General features: G+C 27.0%; 1 protein-coding gene across 1 annotated transcript in view; it reads right to left on the reverse strand.

Moving 5' to 3' along the window:
* Nucleotides 1–8,085: 8,085 nt before the first annotated feature.
* The window catches only part of LOC129958861 (protein Hook homolog 3-like), a gene marked incomplete in the record, with an annotated part of 41,962 nt that continues 26,406 nt past the window's right edge, over nucleotides 8,086–23,641 (reverse strand). The window contains 4 exon segments of the mRNA XM_056071581.1: nucleotides 8,086–9,576; nucleotides 14,364–14,494; nucleotides 21,527–21,598; nucleotides 22,878–22,982. Coding sequence (XP_055927556.1) covers nucleotides 9,564–9,576; nucleotides 14,364–14,494; nucleotides 21,527–21,598; nucleotides 22,878–22,982 — 321 coding nt within the window.

Below are 23,641 nucleotides of genomic sequence, written 5' to 3' on the forward strand. Positions count from 1 at the left end.
GCTATTTTAAGACAATAAATGAATAAATAAAAGTGGCAAAATTATTTAAAAGCAATCTTATTCTACTACCGAACAGAATCACTTTAAGATTAAAGCAAAATAAAAAAATAAAATCAGCAGAATAATTCAAAAATAGTCTTATTATATTATTATACATAACCATTTGAAGATAACAAATATATAAAAGCGAAGCAATAATTTAGAAACAGTATTAATGAGTTGAAGATGGAAACAAATATATTAAAGATAACTATCTATTAAAAGCGGACTAATTTCAAAAAATTAACTAATTGTGCCTACTAAGATTTTACATAAAGTCAACAAAAAATATATAACAAAAAATAGTCAATCATTTAATTAAAAAAAATGTTTGCGATGATTTCACGGGAATACATTTGTTGTATTAAATCTTGCGGGGGAAAAAATGAATTGTACAAAATTGTTTTCCAAATCTCTTTAGTTACTTCATTTTTCTTAAATATTTAAATCTAATAAATATAAATAAGTTTTCTGGCAAAAATTAATGAGAAAACTTTCTAAATATTCGTCATAAAAGTGATAGATATCTTCATAGGAGTGGTTAGAAAGATAGTAATGCAGGTATATATCTCAATCGAAGATGATCTCAATCTCTCACTTACACAAAATAAAATAGTTAGATTCCAAAGAACTACATGACAAGAAATGCATTGATGACCAGCTTTCATATACCAAGACAAAATAATAATCGTAAATAAATTATGAAAGAAAGGTTTTAAAGTTCCCACGCATTTTCAGATACGGAGAGAATATGAATTTTTGAAGACACGATGCATTATACTCATTTTAAAATGTTAAATAAAATGTCCTGTTAGATTTGCTTAAGCTTTTATGTCCATTTACATAATAGATTGTTCCGTAAATTTTTATTAGATGTTAAAAATGCTGTATATTGTTCAGTATTCTATATCGCTTTATTGATAATATTTGTAAAATTAAATAATTCATAATACTTTTAACAAATGAAGTATTAATTTAATAACTGAAAATCATACAATAGATTAGTATTTTTTTATTAGACTGCATTCATGAAGAAAAGCAGCAAAATGCCCCACCCTTTTCACCAATGACTTTGAAGAGATACTTACTATATGCACTGAAAAAAAAAATGTTTCACTTGGAGGCTCATGTTTATAATAAGCTTGTTTTCATTCTTATATTAATAAAGTAATTTCTCAGCTCACTTTGGTATATATACATGAGTGAAATACGCATTTTCCTTCTAAATATTGTGCAAACTGGTTAAGTAGAATATTGCATCAAATTAACAAAGAATTTACAAGCTGCAGTAGAAGACGAAGAAAATAACAAGTGACGGAAAGGAGGTGGAGAAGTGGTGTCTGCACTTGTAGAAAACAAGTGAGATTCACTTCCTCCAACTTATTTTCTGTCACTGAAAATCATCAAGCTTCTGAAGACTGCACGTGGTACTTTCCTATCTAACGACGGTAAGTATTCAAATTTCTCTCAACTTTTCATCTGTCTTCTCCATGTCATGAAAATAAATATTTTTTACTGAATTATCATTAAGATATTACATCATATTACAGACAAAGAAAACGAAATCTCAAAGTCATTTTTTAAAAAAATAATATACAACTTAATTTTATGTTATAAAGAATATCTAAACAATATACACATTTCACTCTTTCAGATATAAAGCACTTGTGGTTTTATTATTTGTCTTATAAGCAGACCATCTCTTCCCACTGAATTTTGAAGATATTTTGTATCTTTTAAAGCATATTAAAGTAATGCATTTTTTTATTTATCAAAAATTATATTTTATATATCAGTACAGTTCTAGAATTATTCTAAGGACTGAGCATGGTCGAATATCCTTAAAAATTCGAAGTTTTAACAGTAATTAAGTTTGAGAAAATATTAGAAGTAAAAAACACATTGTTTGAAATCTGAAATCAAAAGCAAAAAGAAGTCATAAAATATTCATAAATGAAACTCATTGAAATCTGTAAGCTGCTAAGCTCAGGTTATCTGAAGAATCTTAAAATTTCCTTCAATGAGGCGTTAATTTCGATATGGTTTTCTCGTTTCTTATGTGATTTTGAATGAAATATTTTCGATAATGAAGCCATGCCTTCCAGAAAATAGAATTCATTCCCTATACTAAGAGAAATTCCTTTATTCAGTCATGAAATGTGTTTCAATAAATAAATAAACACATTAAATTGAAATAATAATATATCGCGTGTTATTTGAATCATTATTTCAGAATTAAGAATTATACACAAACTAAAAATTTAGCCACAATTACCGAAAATGCTTTAAAATGTATAGAAATATTAGAAAATAATTCGCTGCAATAAATTTTAAGTAAACAATATCTTTGAATGGGGAAAACAAAAATTCTACTTATTTTTAATTATTTTAAATGTGGTACTAGAAAGCACAATCTAATTTAAATATGGTTCCACGAGGTGATGCAAGAAAATGTCAACCGTTAAAAACAAAAATAAAAACGTTAAAATGTGAGTATCATATATATACGTAGGAAATAAAAATAAAATTTCTTCTACAACTTTCTGTACCTCAAGCATTTTTTTTAGATGTTGTTTTAAGGATTGGCGATGACGCACATTCTTTCCAGACATGCATATGGCGATTCTTGAAAAGCAAACAATAGAAAAGATAAAGCACTCAAGCTCCAACCTAATGCAGGTGCAACATCCTGGGTTCAGCAAAGCAGTTACAAAACCTTGGACTCTGTTATCTTCTTATTTCCTTGTACATTGTTGACTTAAGTATGGTCACAGCACCCGATGTTCTCATATTAGAAAGCACACCTTGCAGAGATAAGAGATATTTGGTACTATCAAATGTGGATATCTTTAAAGGAAAGATTGGTATTCGATCTAAATCTCTGCCTTTTTCTAGGCCATATATTTTAAATCACGTCATAACCTTTCCATGATTCAGTTTTCTTCATCAAAAAGAACATGCATCAATTTTTTCTGAAAAATGAAAAAAAAAGGGGGGGGGGATGTGATTAAATTAAATATGTTAAAACATTTTTAGATGAAATTTTCAGTTTTCTTTCGATAAAAACGACACATTTTTTTAGCTTATTCAATTTAAAGAAATATAAACGATCGTAACATTATATATATGTTTATTGAATTCTAGATTTTACGCTTGTATTGCCTTGTTTCTGTAACAGACAATTGAAGATAACGTCAAACCAGTTGCATTTTGCCTCTCATTTTCAAAAGAAGGGGGGGGGAATGCACTGTGTAATTAAATTGCCATCTTAAAAACTATGAGTGAATATAAACAAAAGAAAAAATAATAAAATTTTAAACAACCTGAAAATATTCATTCCTTAGTATATCAAATTAGCTTATGCTAATGTTTATTAAAAATGTGGTGTAATATAATAATAATAATTTGTAGTGATTGAATGATTTACGTTAATAAATGCATCAGTAATTCTTATTTTGGATTTTCTTCATTTTGTTTTTCTTTTGCCTAAGTAAATTCAAAGAATATTGGAACATTGGTTAAAACAAACAACAACAAAATAAAACACATATAGTTTGAATAATTGCGAATAGTTGATTTAACATAAAGTTTTAACAAGGTATAAAAATCTCTATAAGAGTATATTCAGCTGTGGATTTACGAATAGCTCAGTGAATTCATTTTCAGCCTGCTAGCCTAGGGTCAATGGGCTGAAACAGGTTGAGCAAATTAATTAAGAAATGTTAATAACTTGGTTACCAAATAAATAAATTTATATAAGATATAAATGCTATGAATTACAAAATATTAGAATTACAATGTGCGATTCCAATGAATTGTTAAAATCATTATTAAATAAATTAAAATACAGTTAACTTACTTATAATATACTGGAATATTAATTATTCGACTAGCCTGTTGTATTATATCCCACTTTACAGATCTAGTAAAGAAATAATTTTTAAGATTATAAGGAAATAATTAGCTTCAAACAAATATATTCCATTAGAATAATTAAATGCTTTTATTTCTAATTAAGAAAATCATTACCTAATTAGAGTAAATTTTGCGAGATTAAGTCATTCTTTTTCTATGATACATATAACATTTCTATGATACATACACATATTAAAAAAAATAAAAACTTACAAATTTTTCATTAAGTTACTAAAATAAAAAATATATAAATAATTCAATGATTGAGATGTCGATTAAAATGTATTGAATGTAAAACTAATATGATCAGCATTTAAAAGTGAGGCCACATATCATTTATATTGGCAAGGGCTGCAAATTATCAAGAAATCTGCCTCTTAATATATCACACGACAGAATAGTAGAATTAAATCTTATCGGCTTTAAAGCGTTCCATTAGAATTACAGAATGTTTTTAAAATATTCGACTATTTTTAATAGAGAATGCTAGGAAGTTTTCTACCTGAAAACTAATGCACTGTGTAAAGACAACTATCCAGATGGATTCAGTTCAAAAGCTTTGCAGACTACATTTGAATACAAAATATTTTTACAATAACAATTAATTCTTACATTAGATGTAACCAAAAAATGCCCTCCCACTTTTTTCATTTTCTTCAATCAGAAATTTGATTCCATCCTTAACCCTTATGTTCATTTTGTATAGTATACCATACATACAACTTTATAAAAATATACTACCACTATAAAATAAAAATATATATATAAAATATAAAATAAGCTATCTATCTATCTATATATATATATTGCTTTTCTTCAAAAAAGCAATCTTGCCACGATAAGGGTTAATTATTTTTGAATAACCTACAGATATCTTATAACCCAAATGGAAGATCTTCTAGGCTATAATTTTGCTAAAAAGTGTAGAAATTCGTGGATCATCTACTCCGCCTTGGATTAAAAGTGTATACTTCCTAAACATGTATATTTACTCGGTGTTACAGTTTGAAATATTCTGTATCGTTAACATTTATATGAAATAGTATCAAGAAATTCTGATTTAAAAGATTGTGTATGCATTCCTTTTTTAATAGGGATTAAATCCGCTCAGTGTTTGTCAACCTATAATACAGATTCAAATAAAATTAGAATTATGAATTTACAAAAACAGAATCTTCGATAAAGTTTGCAAATCACTATCTTCAGAACTCATCTTGAAGTAGCAATATCTTTAAGCACTAATTATAAGTTAATTTTTAAAGCATTTTCAAGCAACAAATTACAGTTGTTAGAATTTTCAAGTAAGAGATCCTTATTACACATTTATTAAAATTATTCTTACAGCAATACAATAAGTAATTTTTCGAATTCAAAGATGTCTATGATAATTTTTTTATTATTAACTTGAACAACATTATCTAACAAATTTGAAAGAAAGATAATCAAACCATTGATACTTGTAAGATGAGCTACAAGCACAGATGATTTCTTTTCCTTCAATGAACTAAAAAAAGAATTTTCAAATCAATGGAAGCAGAATTTTATAATATATATTGAAAAGTCAATGAGAGGAGAATATATTAGATATTGACGAAGAATGTACCTAACAAAATGTAAAAACATTTTCCAACAGGCAATGAAAAAAATGGCCCCTTTCAGCATATTCAATAAAAATGATTAAAATTCCCAATACAAAGAATTTATGAGCAAAATTGAGTATTATGAGGGTGCAAAGTAAGAAACAAACAACTTTCAAGGTGTAAATTTCCAATGAACTTTAATTGAAATTTTTATTATGTAGCAGGGATGGAGGCTACCAGAAGTAGAGCTTAATTTATATTTGAGATTGGATAATCAACCGATAAATTATGAGTTTCGGGTCAAAAAGATAATAAAATCTTGTATTTGTCATTGTTCTGTGTCTACAGCAGTAGTACTGGCATTAGGAAAGGATTTCTTTAAAAGTTATGATAAAAAGCGAATAGACTTGACATAGTCTTTAAAGAATGCCAGTCGCTACTGACATTCTTTAAAGACTACTTAGATGACATTCGTTAATGACATTCTTTAAGAATGTCATTAACTACTTAGAATGTTTCCAGTATATTCAAAAATGTGCAAAACACTACGCAGATTTTTGCGAAACAAAGTTACACAACGGAAGACTAAATATCTCCTGTCAAAAAGTAAAAAATGTGACATGGGGGATTGCATAGATAAAGAATAAAATCAAAATATTACTTTAGCAATAGGCAGATTGTCAAAGGATTCTCCTATGTAGTTAATCATAACAGATGCTACAAGCAATTCTTATGATCGGTTTCCTAATTTCAAAAGCACAGATTTCTAAAAATGAAAATCGATCTGGGTTTCTATTTTTCTTTTTTCTGTAATTAGTTCTTGATAATTTTATCAAGTGCATTTAGTGTAATTTCACATCGGTGCTGTAATATGATTAAATTGGTCGTTGACACACTTCAGTGATACCTCCTTACCCAAAAACACAACGATACTTAATGGAATTTTACGGCTCTTTGCGTTATCACTCGTTTCATAATCCTTGTGCATACTTTTTACCAAACGTAACAGTCGCATATAAAATAACATTTTTGAAAAATTCTTTTCGTGATATTTCTAAGTAGACATATTATTCCCTCTTGATCTATTGGAAACGCGGCACAAAAATGATTTTGAAAATTTGTGATACAAAATTACAATATGAATGGAGCTGTTTATAAATTAAGATACACTCTGAATCCTAGATTGTAGTATAGTAAGATAATCATTATTTTTTGTGTGTGTTTTAATATGTTTTTATAACTAAAGGCTGAATGATTTTCAAACTTAAGAATGCAAAATAACGCATAAAAATATTTGTAGTAGCTTACATGGCATAATAATAGGGGTTACCAAAGTCGTTTGTTACTCTTATAATTTTTCTAGCATTAACCAGGCGAACGTCTCAGAATTCTTTGTGGCAAGGTTTAGAGCTCCTCCTAGAACTTTTCAGGTTAGTAGCAACAATTTTGCATGACTTGTAAATAGCGCAATGTAATCGGCAGTGGGTATCAAGTTATACACAGAAAAGTATAAAATAATAATTTTGTTGAAATAACTTTCAGACTCTTATTTCTTCAATCTGATAAATGAATTAATGGTATAGCAAAAATCAGTCACTTGCATACCTCTATTAGGTTAGAATTAGATTATAAAAAATATTGTCCCGCTGTTTACGATGACTAAGAACCAGGATATAATGGAGAAAATTAACAGATTGCATGAATTGGCACAAATTTTTATTCTTCAAGATTGTGTAGAAAGCAGTATTTAGTAAAGATGAGAATCACCAAATATTGATTTTGCTATTAAGCATAAATTTAAAATTTTACTTTTTATAATAAATTTAGATATAATAAATGTTCATTTCTATCGCATGCATTCAATAACGATTCCTTTCACACTGAACAATCTTGGATCAAGAATTCTATGTTCATTATATTTAATCTGCAGAAGTAATTAATGCAATTCATCAACTCTTGTATCTCATTCTGCCTTTCTTTATGCTAGCAGATTTTAATAAATTGGATAGCATGAACATTGTTTAGACTTTTACTCAAGAATTCCAAGTGGGATCGAGAATTCAAATTTAACAATATGTCATTTCAACAACCCAGCCAAGGGGAAATGTGGAAATACAAAATGGGTATCTAAAGCATAATTTGCTAAAACCTATTCATAAAATTCGAACCCTGACAAGACACCATTAACAACAAAGCAGATAATAAAACATGAAAAATTATTAATTACTGGATATTAGATACTAAATAAAATTTCAGATAACATTACAAAATTTTCTTATTGATAAGTATTTTATTAATCAAAATAAAATAATCAAATGTATCACAACTTCCCAAATAAATAGTGCAACAGAATTCATTTAGTACAAATTAAAACAATAATAAGATATTAATAATAATTTTGATTTTCACAGGCATAGTTTTGTATATATATATATCACATTTTCCCAGGAAGTCTGAAGATGATCTCAAAACAAAACTGAAGTAAAAGGATCGATAACAGAAGATCAAGTGAAATTGGTTTTCAAATGACCACGAAACAACTCTAAATATGTTGAAACATTTATAAAAATACTTTATTCTTTAAAACAAGATTTTATTACAAAATTCAACTTTAAATAAGGCTGCCCATAAATGCCAATACAGGAGATCACAGTTTGCCACTTTTCGGCTCTCATGCATACAATGACCACTCTCGCTTAACAACACGAACTTGAAAAATCAGAATAATTCTAACTATATTGAATATTAAAATAATTCGATGTTGGTACAAAGCACGAGGAAAACAATGCAAATAAATACAAAGTCCTATAAATTAAACAATAAAGGTACTAAATTAAAGGAATATCAATGAATTCAGAACTCTCTTAAAAGAGTATTTTATTTTAATTAAATAGAGGTAAAAGTTTTGCCATGGCGACATTTCTCCCAAGAATGAAAATATACAATAAAAAACATACCAACAACAGTAAATAAATAAAAAAAAATCAGATATTAGTTCTAAATATATTTAAAGAAAAGCCTATGTATAATTCATCTTACACACTACAAGATTTGTGACAAGGCAAGACAATGGCAGTGCAGTTCTACATATTATTTAAAATTAAGTAATCATTCGATAAGGTCTTCATAAAATTATTAGTTCTTGAACTTAATTAACATCCGCAGATGGTAATGTCGTTTCATTTATGAGTGAAACCAAAAAAATGATTCCCTATACACAAATATTCAAAAACCTGAAATTAGTATGTAAAACAATACATGGGTTTTGACCACCACTGACTTCATAAAAAACTGTAGCAATTTTAGATTTCAATTATTTGGAAGAAAATTTCATTTTCCAATTATATTTTTAAAAATTTAAAGTTCCTGTTGCAAGTCATCAATAATAATTCATTAGTCAAAATGTTGTTCAAACAGGAAATCTAACAATTGTCAAAAGTCACCAACGTCGCATTTAACTACAAAATACCATATTAATATAGATATTAATTAGTATAAATAAGAAAGATTTGGAGAATTAGAAAAATTGCACATTCCAATTTTAATAAGATATGATGTTAAGTAATTACATGTAAGAGATGTTTTTTTATGTAGCAAAAGACAATACAAGAAGAGAAACAAATTACATTAATTTAAATATGTTTAATCAATCAATGATTAAATAATATAAATTAAAATTTTAAAAAATTCAACAGTTAGTGAATTAAAATTACACAGATAAAAATATATTAGTGAGAATTTAAATCACCGTTTTATATTATATCTACATCCCCAATAACAGATGAAGAGAAATTTCTCACAACAATTGTCATTTGGAAAATTCTTATGTAAAATGACATATTTACAATAGAAGTAAAAAATTCTTGAATTATGGACATTTTAATAAAAAAATCATTTGCTTCGCAGTTCGTTATTTACAATACGAAAGTCCAACAATATAAATTATACGATCAATGTTTCACAGGAACATTCTCATTCCACAACAAAATACATATATGTATTTCGAGAAGACTTCTGCAAATGCCAAATTTAATGTTCAAACCTATAATAAAAAAAATATTTTTTTAATCAGAAGAAAAGATAGAGCATCATTAGAATATAAGTGTATAAACATTATTAGAAAATAAAGCATTTGGAAATTTAATTAACTGATACACACAAGATACGTTTATTTGCATTTTTATGATTCATATTTTATTAATATTAATAATTTAAAATTCTTATTTCTTTAAAAAAAAAAACGAAAACAACTATAATTAGAAATAAAAGAAATTATCTCCAACTTATGAAGTAAGAATTGCACACTTTTGGAACTCAATTAATATTAACCATATACATACTGCACAACATTGAAATTCCTATTAGCATCACTACTACTTTCCCCTTTTTTTTCCAATATAATTTGAATAAATAACAGCATTATTTATTTATTGTCTTTTGTCTGCAGACATTATTTTTCTTCTGAAATAGGGATAGTTTTTTTTTGATCAAGCAATTTTTATTTATATAATTTTTTAACTTTAACAAATTAAAAAGTGAATTCAAAACTAAAATTCTTATTTTCTCTGCCTTTCCTACATTCATTTATGCAGATTTACACAAACTTTACTGATAAATTAAAACCCACGCAGTTTTCGCATCAGTAATGAAGATATATCAAATATTCAATAGACACGTTAAACAAATTTACAACGACTGCCGAAAAAGGTTCAAAATATCTTATTCAGAATGCCTACTCTAATCGCGGCCCAATTTCTTATTTCCAAATCTTTTGGATAATTCTAATAGATAAATAATTTCAATTGGAAAAATGTACTAAAAGACACAAAGACTTTTATTTTTGTAGCTTGAATCAAATGCATTGCAGTAAAAAACATAAAAAAAGGCAATTTTTATAGTCCATTCCCTGACCTTAATAATCATATGCAATAAAATATTTCTGACACACGAAAATTTTAAACATAGAATGTTCGAAAAATTCTGCGGCTAAAACTGCTAAACCTAGGATGTCACTAATTTGATACTATTAGAATGGCCGCTCCCAGAAATATCCACCAATCAATCTCGATCTCTTCTTTTTGGTGGTCGTTGACTGACCAAAAATAATCAAATTTTAAATATAATTAAACAATTTTGAAAATGTTTCATCCATTTCTCTTGTCCATTTATGGTTTTCCGCACAGGCACTGGAAGCGGTCTCTTAGGGACTTGAAACCTACCTCAAACTCTGTATTACGGTGCTAAGCTGGTGGCGATTTTTTATTTATTTATTTATTATAATTAGAGACTTGCTCACAACACTTTTCCTCTTACTTAAAAACAAAAGGAATAAAAAAATGAAAGGAGTCAAACAAAATGTTGGATTAAATAAACATAAATGGAAACGTCAATGAAAAGAAGAGAAAAAAAATCAGATTAATAAAAAGAAATTCAAAAGTAGTGATATTCAGATATTTTCTAAAATTCAAAAATTATTAAAAATTGAAAAAAGGCAAAGTAGAAAACTGCCTTGGAGCCCGAAGAATATATTTTTTTTGTGTGTGTGTGTGTGTGTGTGTTATGTCACACAAGGAAATTTTTATTTATTTTGATTTGCAAGGATATAGTATTAGAAAGTATTCTAATTAAAATCAACTTCAGTTTAAATTTCAAAATATTTTTTTCTCAAGATTTATTTAAAAATTAGAATTTGTTCTCCAATTTGCTTGCAAATCAGTGCTATCCAATTTTCTTTAGTTAGATGCTCAAAAACCTACGATTCCCTGCTATCACAAGATAAAAAAGAAAAAAAGAAGAAGAAAAAAAAAACTTCTTTTACAAGAAATGTTAGTATCATTCCCTTGATGGAGAAGAAAGATTATTCGATATTAATTATTAGATTCGAACATTATCCCATTTGATCTTATAACGAACGAAGGGGTGATAGGGTTTTGTAGGTTTTATTATATTTTATTATTTTGTATTTTTGTTTCCTGACCACATTTTTTCAACCATTACAATTTTAATTTCTACAAAACATTGATAGTTTTGTGAAATTAAAATTGAAATTTAAATTGATCTTCACTTATCAGGCACGTGTTCTTATATTTAAGCACTTTTTAATTAGACATTATTGTAGCTAATATTACTCCCAAAAAATGAGTTTTATCCCATCAGTTGCATGCATTAGTTTTTTTTAACCCTTTCGTCTAAATGACGAGTGTGACTTGCGAATGGAATTAATTTTAGAAAAAAATATGGTTATATTGCATTCTAAATTGTAGCATATAGATAAAAACACAGATTGCGCCATGCGTGTCATGCTCTAATTATTTTATATCAGAAGCTATATAAAATGAATGTTGAAACAAAAAGTTTTATAAAAGAAACTTTTTTAGAAATGAATAATAAAATAAAAAATATTCGATGTTTTCGCAAAATATCGATTTTTCAGCATAGTCCCCTACCTAAAATATTTGTTAAATAAGGATTGCAACAACAAGCGGGAATTCAGAAGTGTTTCGAATCCGAGGAGAATAAGTGCGCGCGCTCAACAAAAATTTACTATAGTTTAGATACGAATGATATAGAATACGCAAAAGATACACTGATGTTTTTTAAGAAGCCCGAGGAAAATAATTTGTAAATATATGTATAAACTGCCTATTTTATGTAAGATATGAAAAATGGACTGCTTAAACATTAGATACCCCATGTATTTATTTCTCAATATATATTCAGGCTTAAAAAAACAATTCGTTTAACTAAAAAACAATTAGATCTTGAATATGAATCTCCCTATCTTCACTTTTAGGCATGTATTCTTATAGTTAAGTACTTTTTTAATTCGAAGTTATTGCAAGCTAATATCCCTCCCAAAAAGTGAGTTTTATCCTCTCAATTGCATGCATTGGTTTTCCTTTAACCCCTTCGTATACAATGGAATTACTAAATTTTCAACTTAAAATCTGCAATTAAGGAAAAGTATCAAGTAATTTAAAATGCAAAAATCGCTTGAAAACGCATCATTACGTCAAATGCCCTTATATTATTTTAGGGATTAAAATAACAATAATTATCCCAAAGAGCTGCTACCTAATTAGGAAGTTAAATAAATTCGTATGTCAAGGGATTAATGTGTTATATATGAATATTCTGTGAATAACTATTTTAATCATCCTTTTAAACAAGGCATCTTTATACAAAGTCTAAAAAATTTAGAAATATCAAAAATTATATAGTTTTTGCCGTGAATAGTAATTGAAAGGGAAAAAAAATAATGAAAATGATACGTTCTCCGATCACATAGTCATAATATTGAATGCAGAGTTTGAATAATTTAGGTAGTAATTTATTTAACAAATTTAGTACATACTTGGGTTAAACTGTTATAGTATAGCTAAAAAGCTACCATAACACATTTTTTTTTTTTTTTTGTCGTCAGTTGTAGTCCATAATACTTCTTTAGTGTAATAATTGTAGCCTGATAAATTAGGTTGCAAAAGATAAAATATTTTACTGTTAAATAAACTTAATTTGCAATTGTACAATTTACTTACTCCGGACATTTATAATGAAGCCACATAATTTCACCACAGTAAAGTAACTCTTTTTAGCATGCATATGCCCAACGGTGTCAAAAAAACAGTGTTTGATTAAATTTACTTTAAACATGAACTAGATTTTAGACAGACAATTCTCATAGTGAAATGAATAAAATAAATTAACCAATTCATTATCGAGGAAGTAACAATTAGATGAATAAAACAACAATTAACTTTAGAATTTGAATTTGAATAATGAATTATGGAAAACAACTCTATCGTCCTATTCATGAATAATATAAAAGTTTCAATTTCTCTAATAATTCCACAGGCAGGTAATCGAAGTGCTCGATGAAAATAATTTTTTCCCATAATCTATGATAAAATCTTTGCCGAAAGAAAAGTTGTGAAAATTGTGACGTCTTATTCACTTCCCAGCTTACTGAATATTCTGCTAAATATAATATAAAGTATATGCTGAATGAACAATATAAAATTTAAATCGGATGACTGAGAATTTGGACTTAACGTCGTCGACATCCATCGCATTGAATTCTTAGTCGACCGATCAAAATTTTTTGGCAAAAGGCGGGATGTCTTATGTCACCTTGTCGGTTATATTGGCAAAAGTAGTGAAAATTAAAAGTTTGATGAACGACATTTGAATCAAATGTCTGAAAATCTGTGGATAGTCTTCGACATTCATCACATTCAGTTCACAGTCGACTGCCTTAAAATTATAGGCAGAATGCGATATCTTATTCATTTGTCGGTTATATTGCCAAAACTATTGCAAATTATAGGTTAAATAAACGACATTTCAATCAAATGTTTGAAAATCTGCAAACTTAACATCTTCCACACTCACCGCATTGAGTTCATAGTAGGTTGATCAAAAATTGCCAACGAAATGAGCCTATCACCTTGAAATATATTTGTTCTGGAGATAAATTAATACTTATTTTCCTAAAATAACATGATACTAGAAGAAAAAATACTAATTTCATACATGATTTTAAAAATAATTTATGTGTAAAAGTATTAGTTTTTTTTTTTTTTTAATTCTCAAACCAGAATAAAATTATGAAACAATAAAACTTGTATTTTGCACACAAAAAACAATTTTCAAATGACAAGAAACTTTATAAAAAAACATGCTAAAGAAGATACTAACTGAAAGTATAGACGAAGTTCATTAATATATATATATATATATTATTATACTTCACTCATTATAAACATATTTAAGGTGATCCAAATATTTTTGGACAACATGTTGCTAGTTATTTCTAATTAGTATACATACCTTGATGCAATGCCAGACGTATTCAAATTAGCTCGGCGAGTAGTAGCTTGTCTTTGCCTGGACAGAAATGTCTGACTGATGCCAGCTTGTGCAAGTCTTTCTTCTGCTACTCGTTTTTGTAACTGTGCTCCCTAAAAATATTTATAATTTTCACTTTATAAGTCACATAAACTAAACTCGTTATTAGTCATCTTATTAAAAATCATCAATGTTAGGAAAAATAATTTCTTAATAAATTTCATATATTTCAGACAGCACATATCAGTTACTGCAAATCACAAATATAAGGACATGCGCGCGCACGCACGCACGCACGCACGCACACACACACACACACACACACACACACACACACACACACACACACACACACACACACACACTTTAATTTCAAAGATTGGGTAGATTTAAAAAAAAAAATCAATGACATTTAAGTCTGAAGAAAAATTAATCACCAAGAAATATATATATATATATATATAGTTACATCAATATTAGGAAAATGTCAATGACTTTTTAATGCTACACTATGGACCTTTATTTATTTAAAAATTATAAAGACAAAACAGAATGAAAATCAAGAAATATTCACAAGAAATTTAAATAAGGAGAAAATCAAAAGCAGCAGAAATTAAAACTCTTATCCGATACAAATCGATTAAAAATAATGAAAATAAACAAAATCCTGATATTATAACCAACAGACAATTGATATAAACAGAACTAGGTTAAGATAATGAAAATTGGGATTTGATATTAACGTTATTTTGTCCTTGTTTTTCAATTACAATTAAATATTTAAAGGATAAAGTTGTTAGAAAAGGAAAATACAGAAATCGGGAATTCATAGAAACACAACTAACAAACATTCAGACATTCCATATGAGTGTTTCTCCAACGTTCCAATCTACAATGACAAAAACAGTAAATTATGTTTGTTTTACAATTAATGACGCTTGTGCATTAATTTTTGTGCTAAGCTAAAGGTTCTGACACATTTTGAATGCTTTTTTTTTCTTCCTTTTAGTTCTTTAACACATGCCTATTCATTAGAAATAAAATTAAAGAAAAAAACTAATATAAAAGTATTTCAATAAATGGTAGTAGCACATGATGAGTAAAGATCAAATGAAAATGGGAAGCAAGGATATCCAAGTGAAACCCAAGGATTAAAGAAATTTAATTTAATATAAACACTGAAAATCTAGATATATTATTAGACCAGAGATAATGGCATACGCAACAATTTGTAATGCACGAAATGATAAAAAAAAAAAAAAAATGACATACAGCTATTGTAAATTACAAAATTTGTTCATTGAAATACTCGAATGAATAAAAAAATTCCGAAGGGTCTTCCCACCTTTGACTATTATGCATATGCGAAGAAACAGTACAATATGCATTTTTTTAAACAAGATCAAACTATAAATGGAAAAACTTACTTTAATAACAAATATGTAGCAATGCAAAATACGGCAACTATTATAAGGAAGCCAATATTGACAACTGCAATACTATTTCAATGCACGAATAAATTCGTAAGTTTTGACATACATTTTAAGTTTAAAAGTTATACATTTAACAGTTTTAAGCAGTAGTGAAAGTTTGGATTTGAGCTTAGTGCTACACTAAGTTTTTAAAAACAATAAAATAATTTCTAAAGACAATTTTTTCATTATACCTATATCAGATAGCACCACTTAATTACATAAAAAAAGTTACAAATACAGCCTGTTTTTTATAGTAATTTACAACATGCAATTAAATGACTTCCCAATATAAAGAAGAAAAATGAAGAGAAAAATTCTGAAATACAACTTCTACCGCAACAAAGGAAAATATAATTTTAAAAGATATCCTTTCCAAATGAATATTTAAATTAATTATTAGAAATGCTTGAAATATTGATATTATGAAGATATATATGATCCAAAAATCATTTAAATCTATTATTGAAGTTAGATTAAGAAAAAAATAATTGAAAAATCATAAGGAGCCAATTCAAAAATCACGCTAAAATTCTGCAATTACTTTCAAATATTTAAAAGGATGGCTGGCTACAAAATTTCCCTGACTATATTTGCCTCATTTTCTTGACTTGCAGCTATTAATTATATTAGTGCCCTGATTTTCTCCCTGCTCAGACCCACAGTGTTTGCCCAATATGCATTACTAAAATCAATTTTACAAATTATTTAATATAAATTTTAATGAGAAATTTATTTTTTTTTAAAAATGGATTAAGCATTTTAAAATACGCTAAAATAATATATTGCATTTCTACACAAAAATTCCAAATAACATTACTTTTTACTACTTTTAAACTTTACATTTAAATTACTTTAATGTAAGATATTATGTTAATAGTAAAAATTAATATGATTTTTGCTCAAAATTTTACAACAGTTCACTAACTAATTAGAGCTTTTAACATATGTACCAGAATAACATGTAGCAGTATAAATATAAAAAGAGTGTAATTATACGTACCTAATAATATATATTTTATCAAAGGTCTAAATAAGAGAAACTGCCAAAATATTACTTCAAACCTAATTTTTTTCTCTAACAAATTATAAGAAATTAATTGTTTTTGATTAAAAGTTTGTTTTAATTAATTGTTTTTGATTATGCTTTTATAAAAGAATATAAATTTAAAATTCTATTTATTATCACAAATAATGCTAGACATAAGATACTGACTTACACATAATAACTTCATTAACAAATAACAATTGCTTGCCTATTCCACTTAAAATACAATAAATTATAAATAATGATTATTAATTTCAAAATTGAAAAATTGACGATTAAAATGCTAATAAAAAACAACCAATCCAGCTTTAAATGAATTCAAAAGCCATAAAAGATTCGTTTGCAAAATTTGAAGCCTGCAATTTCTTTCTCAACTCAAACTATCTTTTTGAGCTGCATCAAGAATTTCTTTTTTTTTTTTTTAATTCTTTAAACTGATACTTTGCTTTCCTTTTCTTTAATTCTTACTTCTTTTGCTGGCTTGCTTATCCCCCCGGAGGCATCTCGAAATGAGGATGAGATGCTTCCGGCATGGTAGTTGGATCTCCTCGCCACGCTGGAGGCTGGTCTGGCTCCTCCCATCGATGACGGGACATACTTCCTTAGGGAAGGGTTGTATCATGGCCGGTGATGGCCCTTAGGACTCAAACACAATTCTCGTCTGTGTTGCTGTTGCGGTAGTCCGGTCATTTAGTATTTATTATCCGGGTGCCTTTGGGCAGGTCGGAGAGTCAATGATATGACTTAATTCTTTTGCTTCCTTGCGTTTCTTCTCTTCATATTTGGCTCGTGAATTCCTCGCAGTTAAAATTAATTGTTCTGACATATCAAAATTACTTACTCCCCCATTTGCTTGACTGTGTCATAAACAATTCCTCTTGCAATCAATGTTTGTATTAGCAGTCTCCCATAGTCGATCACTATTAATCGAAAATTTTCTCTTAGTATTACTGTGGCCATTATCAGTTTTAACAATGATATAGCAAAAATTGCCAGGTTGCAAGAGCAAGTCAAACCAAAATTATTAACCCTCTCTGTTTTTTGTAAAGTAAAAATAGATCTTTCTTAAAATTTCATTAAGGTTATAGTTAGTCACATTCATCAGGTTATCGCTCTTATCGTAATGAATTTCAAAAAGTCACTTTATGTTTGAAAGAAGGCTGTCTCAGGTTGCTGTTGGTTGCTATGATTGCATAGCTTTGGCAAAACTAGGCTTCGGATGTAGAGAAATTATAGCTCGAAATCTTTAATTCCGCTCATGCTTGGTGTGAAATGTTCTCATCGGCAATCTCTTGATTTTTAGATATTTTTACGAATTTCCCTGACTTTCCCCTGATATCCCTGAACTGTCGCTACCCTGTTTAAATGTAAAATTCGTGACAACAACAGAAAATTGGTGATTTGAAATAAAATTAAAATAAGTTTCTTTTAAATCAATTTTTAAAGATAGCGATAGAAAGAAGAATTAAATAACAATTATAAAACAATTTAGTGCATTTTAAATAGATTATAGTAATAATTATCCTCTTTAAATGCCTGTTTTAGTGAGTCAAATATAACAAGAGAACCAAAATAACAGAATTAATATTTTCAGTGTGAACAATGAAATTCCTATATATTTTTTTCTTTTTATAATAACCATTTCAAAATTATTTTAAACAGATAACAAAGCATTTACATAAGAAATACATAAGCACAGATAAAACTACTTCCCGAACAAAAAAAAAACCTTGAAAAATGAATTTTTGTTTACAAGAGATTGCTTGAAAGCAAATCAAACTAAATAAGCATCAATTTCGACTATAGCTGACTAGAAACGTTTATTAAAATTTTTTAATTCTTTCAAGTAGAAAACTGTAAGAAATTAATACTGATGAACAAATATTTGCGAGATCTCATTTCTTAAATAATGACCGTTTGCAATATTTTTGAGTTCAAGGTGATACTTTTTTTCATTAAAAAAAAGCATTTCAAAAATACATGAAAATAAATCAGTGAAATTAAATGAAACGTATTTTGCAATAGAATTAAAAGTAAATAAACGAACAAAAACTCAAGAAGCAAAAGATATTATGGAAAACAACTAAAGGGAAGCATATCCAGGGAACAAGTTTCCCTAGAAGCCAAGATTGAAAATGGAAAACTCAAGTATGAAAAGGGCAAAATATACTCATTAAAATTTTTTAATAAATACAGCAGACAAATATGATTAGTTGAAAAAAAATTATTAAAGCATCTAAGAAAAATAAACAATATGGTTACGATTTTAAAAAGAAGATTCAAATTATTACAAGAGATTCATTTCCATTATATTTGTACATTTTCATTTAACTTATTTCACAATTATAAATATTGAATTTTGTAATAATTTTCCACACACTCATCCTGCAGTGCTAGTTTTGAAAATTTCAACACTTATGTATTCTTGATGGCGATACACTATTTTAACATTTTTAGAACCTAATTATCAGTTATACCATACACAAGATATTACTTGATAATGTATTTGTAACCTTGAACTAAATATTTTTCGTAATATTTAGAAAAAATAAATTATCAAAGACCAAAAAATAGAAAAAAAATATTTTCAGAACACAAAGTGTTTTTATAATCTACTTTATAGAATTTATTCTTAAAAATTATTATTTTCAATCATCATTAAAGCTATTTAATTAAATAAATTGTAACATGATTTTCACTTTTCTTTTATAGCTTTAAATTGCATCAAAAACTCAAATTACAATATTGAACTCTACACTTCTTATGCAATTCTGAAATTTCAGAAAATATGTCATTTTTATGCGTTTGCTTTCTAAAAATAAAAGGCCGTAGAATCCCAAAAAAATCAGCAGTTTCACTTCTAAGACTAAGATTCGCTTGAACAATATTTCAGAATGAGTGAAAGAGCGAACACACGAAAAATAAAACGAAACCGGAGAGGACTGTGCTATTTCTGGTTGGAAAATGAGTAAATTCTCAAGACAACAGCTGTAATCAAACTATTTTAAGTATATATATAAGTTGCTACCATCAAGAACTTTATAAGCTTACTAAATCGTTTAGGGATATTCACATTTGTTAAATTCAGTTTATAAATGTACGCTATATCTTGATTATCCTTAAAAGTTAATGAAATCTCCCAATAAGAGAAATTAAATGAGTAGTCAATATTATTTTGCTTAATTCGTAGTATTGAATGTATTGTAGGCAATGAGATTGAGAAGTCCGAATTAAATGTTGCTGCATTGTATTGTTGATAATTAAACATACCCGAGGACAATATCTAATAATTTACAATAAGTAATTCAAAATCCAACAAACATTTAACTAAAAACTACAAAGACTTTAAAGATATTTATCTAAAAGAATCTTTAGAGTGCAATCAAAAATGGAATTCCAAGTCCCACTAAACTTAAAAAGAAAAAATGAGGATTAGATTCACAAATGATGTTCCTCATAAAGGTTTTATAAGATTAGATTATTTAATAATTTTCACAAATTCTTCTGACTGCAAAAAAAAAAAAAAAAAAAAAATGAAATGAAATGAAACTGCCGAAATATCCCCTCCAAGAACCTAAAGAAACGTACGTTAAAAATATATAATGAAAGCAAAAATGAAATTCAGTTGGAGAACTAAACACTAAACTTCTGAAACATAAAATATGTGTAAGCTGAAAACAGCAATAAAAATTTTGAACAAATAAACCATTACTCAAATCTAAATACACGAAAAATGTCTTGTAAAACCTTTCATGCAAAAGTGAAACTTTAATAAACAATTAGAAACGGAGAAATTCGCCTTAATTGCAAAGCTAAAACAATTTCTCCAAAGAAAGATAAATTGTGATTGATAATAATAATGGGATTTTTTTTCTTCTTCTTCTTTTTCTTTTTTTTTTAGAAACAGAAAATAGAAAACAGATTTGTTAAAAAAATAGATGAACACAATCACAAACACATGAATGTTTTGAAAATTATATGCCTTTGTTTAAATTATAAATGATGTTTACAAATTATAATCAAAAAAATATTTAACCGATAAGGAAACTACCTTTAAATGCGATTATAACAAATTATGTGATTTTATAAAGGAGAAAAATTCGGAAAAAAAAAAAAACTTTCAACGCTCAGCACAATATTATGATTCATAACATCTAATTTTTCTTAATTGAATAATTTAGTTTCTGTTCTAATTACTACACGTATACTACACACATATTTCTACTTTTACATTCAGAGGTGAAAATGGAAATATTAACCAAATTTTAGTTTGCATAACAAATACGATCTTTAAATTTATATATACACACCGAATTAAATATATTGTTGAATGAATTTAGATTTAAAGTAATTGAACAAAAATGTTTCTAAGCACACATTAAGTGTTGGAAAATAATTACTAATATTTATTTCTATTAATGCATAAAGCGGCGAGGTACTTTCAATAAAAACATTTATTTCCATAAAAAAAGGAAAAATGAAAGCCAAAAATTATTTTCATTAAATAATTAAGAAACAAAGCCATAATAATTTTTTCATGAACATGATACAATAAAATATGCCAAGTTCACTGTAAATATACACATTATGCATATCACAACACTGATCAAGCAAACTATACTCACTAAATTATAAAATGCAGTTGTGATAATTTTGTCTTCCATATCTTGAAGGGCCCGAGTCCTGTCAGCCTCTTTCTATAAAAAAAATCGGTCAAATTAAGAATATTTTTCAGGAAAAACAAATAGACTGGACAAATGTGTAGAAGATAATCATCCTAAATAAAGCAAAGCTCTGCACAAATAAGTATAATTCTGATCATATATAACGCTTATGTTACAAACAGCTATGTAGAATATACTATTTACAATAAGGTAACGCAAACAAACAAAAAACGCTAGAAAAACAGCAATTACATGAGAGGTGAGTAATAGAGAAACTAATCCTTATGAAATATGAATGCCAATAGCAATAATTCAAAGAAAAATTTTGCAAAAATACCAGGAAAGCCCTACTGATAGAAAAAGAAAGCTAAATGAGTTGAATAATAAATTTCCAAAATCGATTATTCACTATTTTCTGAAAATAATTTTCACAACACGTAATTATCTTGAAAGACTTAAATCAAACTCAAATACATATTACCTTTTTAAAATGCAATTGAATATTCATTTAAAAATATTACTTATATAATTACTTAAAATGAACCATATATCCAAAAAACTGCAAAAAGATACTCAACAATACAAGCAAGCTTACATTTAAATAATAAGACAGAAACCAAGTTCTTTAAGAAAATACATAAAAAATTTAAGACAATGAAAGTTATTTGTTTTAATATTAACAATAAATAACCCCATGGAAACTACATAGACATAATTCCCATAAATTAATTTTAATAATTGACTGATAAATGCTAATTTTAACAATTCACTGACCCCAATCACCTATGAAATAAAAAAAAAATAATTAAAAAAAAGGATATGTAAAAATAAAAATATTCCATAATTGCTGAAATAAATTTGTTAATTTTCTTAATAAACGAATTAGGTATGGGCATGTTTTATTTTCTTTCACGTTTAAATTCTAGAGATTTTGCCAAATTCCCGCAAATTTCTACATTAAGGATACCTACATTTCTTCCACAGTAGTAAAATCTATTACTGACTAAAGCAATTTAAACATAATGTTTTATGAAATTGAATGTGAAGTTCATGCAGGTATAAAGTAGAGTTTTAAATATTCTCCTAATGTAAAACTTGGGAAATTCAGTCCCATATTATCAAAGAAATCAGTTCAGTAGTAATGAATAGAAAATACTTAAATTTCTTACAGAAAAAAATTTAAATGACTTATCATACATTATCCTTATTTATATATAATGAATATCTTATAAAATTTCCCTTTCCAAATAAATTACGATAACCACTAATAACACTAGTTGCTTGAAAGGATTTAAATAAATTTAAAACATACCTCCAAATTTGAAATTATTTTTTCTTTTTCCAACAGCTGTGTCTTTAAAGATACAATATCCAAGTGAGAATAAGGATTCTTTTTAGGATCTAAAGTCTTGATGACCTGAATGATAAAAAAATTAGATAAAAATTCTGATTCTAAAATAACTTGCTGCAAGCATATGACACAGTCTAAGTTAAAAGTATGTATTACAACAGAATCATTCCTGTTCGATAATGGTGAAAAATATAAACAGGAGTAAATGCTGTCACAGATAGATCATTATAAGTAAAATCTTGAATCAATATTTTAACTTTGTGTTACCCATTCATTTTAATCATATACATTATATACTGATTAAAATTATTGATTATTAAGCTTTTTTAGAAATAATACTGCACTTTTTAAGCAATTTTCACAACAATATTTAATTAGGTAATATTAAATCACACAAGTCTTGCACTTTTACTTTGGAAATTCTACAAGATATTTCAAAAGAATATCCAAAAATCACATTTAAAAGTGTGTATAAATTATGTATGCATAAATAAAAATTTCTTACTAGATAATAGATAAACATCTATTATAAACCTATAATATGTGGTCGATTTTTCCAGATTGAAAAGGAAAAAAAGATACATGAAAGCAATAATTTTAGTGATTTTTAAATTAAATTGTAATAATTTAACAAAGAAATAGGTAAAATGAATTAATTCATAAATATAAAATTTCCTGTAAAAATACCTCAATTTATAAAATTATTTAGTTTGTTTCAAATTTTA

This window comes from Argiope bruennichi, chromosome X1 (genome assembly GCF_947563725.1).
Source record: "Argiope bruennichi chromosome X1, qqArgBrue1.1, whole genome shotgun sequence".
Lineage (NCBI taxonomy): Eukaryota > Metazoa > Arthropoda > Arachnida > Araneae > Araneidae > Argiope > Argiope bruennichi.